The following is a 10,689-nucleotide window of genomic DNA, read 5'->3' on the forward strand; positions in this document are numbered from 1 at the left end:
GCACTATCACTCATAGGCACATCACCATCATATATTTTCCTAATTGAATCCATAATCATTTCACGCATATTAGCATTTCCTTCAGTTTCAGGTTGTGGTTGTGGATCATCATTGTGATCGGATGAAGACTCACCGTGAAATACCCATTTGTCATAGCTCTGAAGCATTCCGTTCCACATCAAATGGACACGAACATCATCCCTTGATAGTACTGAAGTGTGAACACAATCTTCACATGGACATCGGATCATTGTATCTGCTGGTATATCTTTATATGCGAACTCCAGAAATTCATCTACACCAACTGAGTATTGTGTACTCTCTCTTGGAAATCGCAATAGTAATTTGGTGGATTCTAAATCCATTGCACACTATATAAAAATAACAAATATCGGGCCCTGTTTGGATACAAAGTATTATCAGAATACTATGGTTTCTACAAAAGAAATTAAATACTGTGAGGTGTTTCGCTAAACCAACAATTGTAGTTTCATAATCAGTTGTATTCTTGATAAAGTGTTTTTTCTATATGTTATATAAAAAGAGGTCCAGATCACTCTTGTCTCAAACTGAGAAAAACAACACTCATGTCATCCTGTCCTTAACTACCAAGCAGCTTGATTTGTAACTTGTAAGCACAATTAACATATTACTTATTCAGTCCTCTGTATAGCATGCTCCACACTAGTTAAACATGATATTAATTTCTATTCTTTGTCTGATTAATTGCGTCCGCAAGTTCCTAAGTCAGCTCCGCGCGCACTTACTGATCTAGTTGTGTAGCTCCTTAGGTATAGCTAGCTAAGTCAGATTCAGTTGGGTAAGGAGTCAAAAAATACTGTGAAACAGTAGCAGCCAAACATATCAGTAGTTTCATTAAAACAGAGAAAATTGATGTTTTCAGAAACTATGTAGTATTAATTGATGATACATTATAATACCAAAGATTTCGAATACTACGATATTTCAAAAACTACACTGCCAAACTAGCCAATCTCTGAATCTCTCTGTCAAACTAACTAGCCGATCTCTGAATCTCTGTGTCAAACTAGGCTGTTACTGCATATAAGATTCAGAGATCACCGGATGACAGGATGAGGTACCTCTTTGAGCTGAGGAGGGGATCGGATTGGATAGGACTGGATGATCAATAGTTGAGGACGCGACCGCCGAGCACACTTGCGTGGGCGGCTCCAGCAGTCTGGTCAACACGGCGCGCTCGTGCGCAGCGGTGCGCCGTGCGCGTCTGCGCAAACAAAAGCCGGCCGGGCACCAAGCGGGGCAGGCAGCGGCAGGTCGCGGGAGTCAGTCTTCAGGCCGGTCGGGCGCCAAGCGGGGCAGGCAGCGGCAGGTCACGGGGCGATCTACCGATGGCTCTGGGCGGCTAGGCGGTCTGCTTGGCTGGGCGACTGGTCGAGTAGTCGTGAGATGAGAAAGAGAGAGTTGACCGACCGTGCGTGGTTTTTTTTCCTACTGTTTTTTCGTTGAGAATTTTTTTCATGTTGATTTGAGTCGCACGATGTGCAGAGTAGGTTGTTATTGGACTGATTCTTTTCTCCAGTATGCAGATACAAGTCCCTCTTCTTTTGAACAATTGGAATACAAGATTCCTAGCGTGGAATACCTAGAGCGGATTCCAGTACGCAATATGCATATGATTGGAATACAGGATTCCTAGCCGGCTGATTCCACGATAGTCCCAGCAGAAACTATATGTAGTCTTTTTTTTTAATCTCAACTATATGCAGTACTGGATTCCTAGCGTTGAATACAGGCCCGGCCCGCTGATTCTACTTTTCACGCCACAATAAAGTACAATATTAATTTTTATATGTCATATATGTGTATAATTAATATTAATTTTTATTAGTAGAGATATTTTCAATTTCATAAAAAATATAATTTACAACACATATATGACAACATATAAGATATGTTGCAATCTGTGTAGGACACCATGGTCACAAGTTACACATCTAGAACGCATATGCTACAACACTTATATGCGTATCTCTTGTGAATTTTACAACTTATAGTCAAAACGTTGTAGAATATGTGTTGCTTTATAGGGGGTATCCTTGTAGTGTCTGAGCGGCAGAAGTTATGTGAGGAGGCAACGCCGCCTCTATCGATTGTGCTTCCAAAGCAGTTGGGATCAGTAGGGGCCTTGCTAATGACCAAGACATCCTCACCACCGCTATTGGATCCCAGTCAGTCCCTCGTCATTGTGGATCATGAATGTTTCTATCATAATGCCACTCACTCACCTGTGGCTATTGGGCAGGTGGTGTTCGTGTGTGATGAGGTTCATGAGGTGGGTATGTTGGCACCTAATGTCGAGGCTCTCTTGGCGAAATAGTTTGATGACTTTCTTGCAAGCTTGGAGATGACGTGTCTCCTGTTGGGGAAGGCTCTGAGGGGGAAGATCAAGAAGGTAGAGAAGGCTCCCAAAGGAAAGGCAAGAAGAGAGCATCATAGGGAAGGTATCAGCGGATTCTTAAAAGATGACTCTTAGTCTCTTGGACCATCCTCGTGGTTTGGCATGTTAGAGTGGATTTGGTGGTGTGTGTTGTCTTTAGTGGAAATATGCTTCTTTGGAGTTCCTTTGCGATGTAGGATCACGAGGGTTTATGATAGTTGCGCGTTTTGTATGTTTGTGAGATTGACAGGGCAATTATGGGATTTCATGCTTTGATTAGTCCACATGTGGTTGATTTTACATTAATTAACCGAGCAATTCTTTTATGATTAACTAATCAACGACGCAAATCTTTATGTTTCAAGAAAATAAAATAAAACGAAAGTGTTTTAGATTTCTGTATAAATCTATCTATCCACTAGACTATATATAGTACTCCCTCTATCAAAATATATTGGGCCTAATATACATTTCTTAAGGTTGCCTTTGACCATTGATAAGATGAATATATGAGATGTACGATACAACAATTATACCATTCAAAACCCGCCTCACAAACGAATTACTCTCTCCGTTCCTAAATATAAGTCTTTTTAGAAATTCCACTAGTAAACTATATACGGATGTATATAGACATATTTTAGAATATAGATTCATTCATTTTGCTTCGTATGTAGACCATTAGTGAAATATTTTAAAAGACTTATATTTAGGAACGCAGGGAGTAGACTGCATGCTTTGTAACATGCATGTCATATATTATTGCTTTAATCCATGATGAAAGATAACCTCAGAAAAGTATTTGAACATATTTTTTTATGGAAGAAGTACAGTGTTAGCCATGGATTTCATAATACTAAGTTGACATGAGTTAGGTCGAACACGAACTCTCGCAACAAAAATAGGTCAACCCAAGCCGTTCAACTTTGACCAAAAGAACAAGAGCCAAGAGATCGCCATTTGAATCCGGCCGAACCAACTGAAAACACAATCGATTATTGCCTTTGTGCTGTATCCAAAAATGTGCGTCCATGGTCCATATAGCCAGCCTCTCCACTCCATTCTCCAGCCCGAGCGTGCTTGGCCTATACGCACACTCGTCGCCCACTTGCATTCTCTCCACGCGCTTTTTTCGAGGCGCAAAAAGCTCTCACACTCTCTCACTCGAGCTCACCGAAACCTGTCCTAATAACTAATTAATCACCTTTTTACCTTTAATTCGTTCTCCTAAAGATCACCATGAAGCCCCGCTAATCTTCACCTATAAAAATGACCACTGATCACTGCCTATGGATCACCAAAACACACGCACAAAACATACGACACATAGTTCAGCTAGCTAGCTACCATGGCGGTCTACTATGGCACTGCCCTCTCGGCCGTCCTGCTGCTCTCCTTGTTGGTTCTCTCGCTCTCTGACGACGCGCCACCCTCCACGCCGGTGTCACCGTCCACCGCCTGCAACGACACGACGGACCCCACGTTCTGCCGGACCGTGCTGCCGCCGCACGGCACGAGCGACCTCTACACCTACGGCCGCTTCTCGGTCGCCAAGTCCCTCGCCAGCGCAAGCAAGTTCGTCAGCCTCGTCGACCGCTACCTGTCCCGCCACCGCCACCTCTCACGTAGCGCGATCGGCGCGCTACAGGACTGCAAGCTACTCTCCGAGCTCAACGTCGACTTCCTCTCCGCCACCGGCACTGCGCTCAAGGGCACGGAGACGCTCCTCGACCCGCTGGCCGACGACGTACAAACCTTGCTCTCGGCGATCCTGACCAACCAGGAGACATGCCTTGATGGCCTGCAGGCCGCATCGGGGTCGTGGTCCGACCGTGGAGGCGGCCTCGCCGAGCCGATCTCCAACGGCACCAAGCTCTACAGCCTCTCCCTGTCGCTCTTCACCAGGGCTTGGGTGCCCACGGCGAAGGCGCCCAAGGGCGCCAAGAAACCGCACCACGGCCACAATAAGCCCCCGGCGGCCCCGGCGCACGCGAGGAGGGGGCTGTTCGACGCGAACGACGAGGAGATGGTCCGGAGGATGGCGATCGAGGGGCCCCAAGGGACGGTGGTGGTGAACAGGGCGGTGACGGTGGACCAGGGCGGCTCCGGGAACTACACGACGGTCGGGGAAGCCGTGGCGGCTGCGCCCATGAACCTTAACGGCAGCGCCGGCTACTACGTGATATACGTGCTTGCAGGCGTGTACGAGGAGAACGTGGAAGTGCCGAAAAAGATGAAGTACGTCATGATGATCGGCGATGGGATCGGACAAACGGTGATCACTGGCAACCGGAGCGTTGTCGACGGCTGGACGACCTTCCACTCGGCCACCGTCGGTAAGTGTACAATCCATTTATGCATACGACACGACACTTCCTAGGTGAAGTGAACTGTAAAACTGTTAGACAACGGCCGAACGACCAGACAAACACATCAAACACTTTGACCTTTTGTTGTTAAACCTTTTGGACTTTCACGGTCGATAATTAGGGATAGAGCACACACATATGGTTTTCTTTTAGGGGAGCACACACATATACTCCCTCCATTTCTAAATATATTTTTTTTTAAATTTTCACTAGAAGACTACATACGGATGTATATAGACATAGTTTAAAGTATAAATTCACTCATTTTGCTTTGTATGTAGTCTTCTAGTAAATCTCTATAAATATTTATATTTAAGAACAGAGGGAGTAGTTATATGACTTTTCTTGTGGGTTTGAGAAACAGGGAGTACAAAGTATACACACACATGGGTGAATTAATTGCCATGAATCAAGTAAAAGTTGTGCGATTTAATTCATGGCAATCATAGAAGTTATTATTCTTCCTCCTCATGATGGGTTATAACTTTTTCTCGACGTTTCAAAAGCTCTGGACATGATTAAAACATGCTTGGATGTTCACGAGAAATGCCAACACACAACACAAGTAAAAGTAAAATTGCAATGTATAAATCGGAACTACTAATGTGTTAAATATTTCTCCACAATAACTATTTTAGGATGTGATAATAAATTGCTTAGTCAGAATAATATTCCAAATTCCTTTTTATTTATCATTGAAATAAAGTGAAACTCCATTTTAGAGTCATATGATTACTCACTATAGTGTTAAAATGCTGAATATTTCCTCGAAAATATAACTTTAACAATATAGTGCTATTACAATAAAATTATAAAAATAACCAAACTATGAAAATATCTTGTCAAATAAATCTATACATATGAGTTTTTAGGTATACAATCTAAATATTTAAAAACAAGTATTCGAACTAAGGTTTGGAATACTTGGATGAATGTTAATTGTTTTTAGAACCGGATGTACTATAAACTATTACTCCCTTTGAACTAAAACCACGACAAGAATTACGGAATGCAGCGTTTAATTGTTATGAGTGGTGTTGTCTTACAACGAAATAAGACATTACGATGTCATCTATTCGCAATTAGTGGAACTAAATTAGTCAAAGTTTTAAAAGTTTGAATGAATTTCAGTTTAAGACATTTTTAATTAAAAAGCAGTCAAAGAATAAAATGAGATCCACAGACACTAGAAATTTGCTAATGACATGAGTCGAACCTTAGTCTACTCTAAGGTACCACCACAGCGTCCATGCCGAATGGAGGAACTAAATGGTATAGTTGTTCTTGTTTGATATGGACCAAACAAGAGGCCTTTTTTCCCACGTGTAAGACCAAGCAAGAGCCTAGCTGGGAAATAGTGGGCATTGGTGAGACTGCACTTCGAATAAAGGAAATATAAACTGGGAGTGACACTAGCTAGGCGTGCCCTCTGCTGGCAAATGGATAGGGAGGATGAAACCTAAAAAACGTCGCTTTAATTTGGTCCCATGACACCGGCAATGGAGTGAATTAATGAGTTGGTCCGTGTCGGATCTCAATTTTGTCTCGTGTCTCGTCACATCGTCATGCACTACCTAGCTGCTTCCATTGAGCAACTTGCGCACACATATGCGTCACTTTCCGCTAACATGTCCACAAATCATATTATAGTAGCACGGAAACAATACTATTTGTATGAACTTATGAATTTGAATGTACGCATGTCACAGCTGTGCATGGGCAAGGATTCGTGGCGATGAACATGACGATCCGGAACACGGCCGGGCCGGCGAAGCACCAGGCGGTGGCGCTCCGGTCCAGCGCCGACCTGTCAACCTTCTACAGCTGCAGCTTCGAGGCGTACCAGGACACACTCTACACGCACTCCCTCCGCCAGTTCTACCGCGGCTGCGAGGTGCACGGCACCGTGGACTACGTGTTCGGCAACGCCGCCGTCGTGTTCCAGGACTGCACCTTCTACTCCCGCCTCCCCATGCAGGGCCAGAGCAACACCGTCACGGCGCAGGGCCGCACCAACCCGGAGCAGAACACCGGCACATCCATCCAGGGCTGCACCCTCCTCCCGTCCCCGGAGCTCGCGGCCAACGCCGCCTTCGACACGCGCACCTTCCTCGGCCGGCCGTGGAAGAACTACTCCCGCACGGTGGTCATGGAGTCTTACATCGGCGGGCTCGTCGACGCCACCGGGTGGATGCCGTGGTCCGGTGACTTCGCGCTCGACACGCTCTACTATGCCGAGTACAACAACTCTGGGCCGGGCGCAGACACCGGGCGTCGGGTCAGCTGGCCGGGCTACCACGTCCTCGGCGACGGCGCCGATGCCGGCAACTTTACCGTCGACAACATGGTGCTTGGGGGCAACTGGCTGCCGCAGACCGGCGTGCCCTTCACCAGCGGATTGAAGTATTGACCCGTCCACTTATTATAAGTATATATGCTTTGAACCGTGGACATATATGCACAGTAGGTAAATCACCTACTGTTCATCCTAAAAGAAACTATAAACACATTAATGATGTGGTATGATTACTTCGGATTAATTATGTGATTAGAGGTGGAAGGACGTACGTATGCGGCAATAACAGGTACTGTAGTGTTGTGGGAGTAGATATTTTCATATATGTGCGTAACAATGAGATAATGTTGTATTGCATGGAAAGCTATTTTGTGGTTCGCAGCCTAATATTTTTGTGCTATATGTGCTCTTATTTTTGTTTATCCCACTTGACTCTGACTGTACACAATTTGCAAAAAGGTTTTCTGTTTTAAAGTCTGGTTAGGGAATAATCCAACACCCACAGCCAATTTACAGCCCAAAACCTACACATCAACCTGTCCGTCATATCTTTAGAGAATGCCACGTAAGGCTAGCATGCTTAGTTAAACCAAATAAACTAAAATTTGTGACCCTCCAAATGTCCTTTGACCATCTTTTGTTGAACCAAGAAACTAATATTTTAAATATGACATGGCTTCTAAAAAGAGTTTTGCTTGCTACACCTTCCCTTAAAAGTTTACATGAATCTTAAAATTACTTAAAAAGAGTATTCTCATACTTCCACAATCAACTAATTCAAATCTCTATTTTCCCGATGCATCAAACAAGAGGTCAAAATAATCTAGCATTTTTATTGAAGATGTATTTTCTAACTTCCACCTTTAATTTGCATTGAGTTCGTAAACTTTTTAAGGGGGTGATCCGAAGCCAAACAGCTCAAAAAATTACTTCATTTTGTTAAACTAAACAGAATCAAAGAATACATTAAAGGGTACGCACTTGCATCTCTAAGTCTAGTGTGACCATAATATCATTCAATACACTATGGTGTGTCTACTATTGTTTATAAACTTGTATGAGTGAGATATATCTGTATTTGCATTGTGAAGCTAAAGTATTACACTTGTTTCTGTGGGTTCATCCTGAAAGAAGCAAATATTTTTATGAACAGTTCTATAAGAATTGTTTACTTAAGTATTTCCTTGCACTCAAAGCGTTCATTCTATTCTTGTCTCTCACTACCTGTTTTTTAAGTACACTCTGCTTTTGTTCTTAGAACTCTTGAGTTCTAGCAATAGTGTTGTAGACGATAACGTATTCGAGCTATTTTGTTCCCAATTAATTGCTCACGGAGGAGAACTACTCAATCAGCGACAAGTGATTCGAGATATATTCCAGAGCTTATCGGGCACATGTCAGTTGATACGGCAGGTTCGATGTTCTTTGAATCTTTTTGTAAGAACAAGCTCTACATCCGGTTATTCCATAGTTAATGTTTTATTCTTTGAAGAACCGATGTCTTTGGCTTAGAAAATCTTGGTGAAAAAGCAAATTTTGCTCTTGATATAAGAATAGAAATATTCACGTACGTATGCAGTTTATGAATCTAGGAGATGATTGTATTTATAGAAAATTAAAACACAAAACTTTGAAAGTTTGTATAGTTTAGGAAAGTTTGTAAACTTCAAAAAAATATCTAACAATATGCCTTTTTACGTGACAATATGCCTTTCTAACATTATTATGTTGGTTTTACTAACTTACTCCTTGTTTTCACTAAATATCTAAATATTGTGTTAGTGCTTATGAGCTCTTTTTTGAGATGATGCCTATGGGATTTTTTGTTGTTGAGAAAATGGTGCCTATGGGATTTTTTTGAGTGGATTTCTTTAGGGGAAAGACCAGCTTTATTACTCAAAATCCAAATGGTGGGGGATAAAAGAAGGATCATGAGGGTGGAGCAACCACATATGTCGCCCTTGATCGAGGGAGTAAGACAATTTAGCTAGTCTATTAGCATCTATATTGGTTGCTCTACCTTCGAACATGATATTACAATTACAAGAGGAAGAACGAGAGCTAATCTCTCTAATGATCAGACCAAACTGACCATCAGCTCCATTTCTTATGTCGAGGACTACCTGCTTTGCATTGGATGCTATGATGATGTTGTGCAACTCAAGGTCCTTATGCCCTTCTCGGATTTTTATCGCTTCCAGCGCCGCCACATTTGTAACTCCATGCACAACTAGGGTCAAACTTCCAAGGAAGTTACCGTGGTGGTCCCTGCATATAGAAGCTGTTGCGCCTCCCTCATGTGATCTCGCTAATGTCGCATCTATGTGTACATAGAAGCATATGTTCGTCGGGTTGTGGCCCTTGTTCGTTGGATTATTTAAGCACTTCCACCTCCTCAATGAAACTTTTTATAAATTGATATGTTGTTGATGGACTCTCATACAATTCCTCATGGATCGCGTACCTTCTTGCCAACCAAATTGTTAGAAATATGCCCTAGAGGCAATAATAAAATGGTTATTATTATATTTCCTTGTTCATGATAATCGTTTATTATCCATGCGAGAGTTGTATTGATTGGAAACTCAAATACATGTGTGGATACATAGACAACACACTCTCCCTGGTGAGCCTCTTAATGACTAGCTCGTTGATCAAAGATGGTCAAGGTTTCCTCACCATAGACATGAGATGTCGTTTGATAATGGGATTACATAATTAGGAGAATGATGTGATGGACAAGACTCAAACTATGAACATAGCATATGATAGTGTCAGTTTATTGCTACTGTTTTCTGCATGTCAAAGTATCTGTTCCTATGACCATGAGATCATGAAACTCCCGGACACCGGAGGAATGCCTTGTGTGTATCAAACGTCACAACGTAGCTGGGTGACTATAAAGGTGCTCTACGGGTATCTACAAAGGTGTCTGTTGGGTTGGCATGTATCAAGACTGGGATTTGTCACTCTGTGTGACAGAGAGGTATCTAGGGGCCCAGTCGGTTATGCAACATCACAACAAGCCTTGCAAACAATGTGACTAAAGAGTTAGTCATGGGATTTTGTATTACAGAACGAGTAAAGAGACTTGCCAGTAATGAGATTGAACTAGGTATAGAGATACCGACGATCAAATCTCGGGCAAGTAACATACCGATGGACAAAGGGAATAGTATACTTCATTAACTGAATCCTTCACATAGAGATTCAACCGATAAAGATCTTTGTAGAATATGTAGGAGCCAATATGGGCATCCATATCCCGGTATTGGTTATTGACCGGAGAGTGTCTCGGTCATGTCTGCATAGTTCTCGAACCCGCAGGGTCTGTACACTTAAGGTTCGGTGACGTTTCGGTATAGTTGAGTTATGTATGTTTGTGACTGGAGGTTGTTCGGAGTCCTGGATGAGATCCCATACGTCACGAGGAGTTCCGGAATGGTCCGGAGACAATGATTGATATATAATAAGATGGTATTTGGGCTCCGGAACGGATTCGGGCATTTCCAGTAGTGTACCGAGAATGGCGGATGGGTTCCGGGAGTTCATCGGGAAAAGTACACCCACCCCACTGGCCACAGGCCCTAAGAGGTGGCGCACCA

At 43.0% G+C, this 10,689-nt stretch overlaps 1 protein-coding gene across 1 annotated transcript; it reads left to right on the forward strand.

Annotated features, from left to right (window-relative positions):
• Positions 1–3,701: 3,701 nt before the first annotated feature.
• On the forward strand, positions 3,702–7,506 carry LOC123412250 (probable pectinesterase/pectinesterase inhibitor 41). Its single transcript, XM_045105201.1, has 2 exons — positions 3,702–4,755; positions 6,498–7,506. The coding sequence occupies exons 1-2, from the start codon at positions 3,768–3,770 to the stop codon at positions 7,196–7,198; spliced, it is 1,689 nt and encodes a 562-aa protein (XP_044961136.1). The 5' UTR covers positions 3,702–3,767; the 3' UTR covers positions 7,199–7,506.
• The last annotated feature ends 3,183 nt before the right edge of the window (positions 7,507–10,689 follow it).

This window comes from Hordeum vulgare, chromosome 1H (genome assembly GCF_904849725.1).
Source record: "Hordeum vulgare subsp. vulgare chromosome 1H, MorexV3_pseudomolecules_assembly, whole genome shotgun sequence".
Lineage (NCBI taxonomy): Eukaryota > Viridiplantae > Streptophyta > Magnoliopsida > Poales > Poaceae > Hordeum > Hordeum vulgare.

Excerpts from the sequence above, each read along its gene's own strand:
- LOC123412250 (XM_045105201.1), top strand. The coding sequence starts at position 3,768 with ATGGCGGTCTACTATGGCACTGCCCTCTCGGCCGTCCTGCTGCTCTCC. Across the intron at positions 4,756-6,497 it reads CTTCCACTCGGCCACCGTCG|CTGTGCATGGGCAAGGATTC; the intron begins GTAAGTGTACAA and ends CGCATGTCACAG.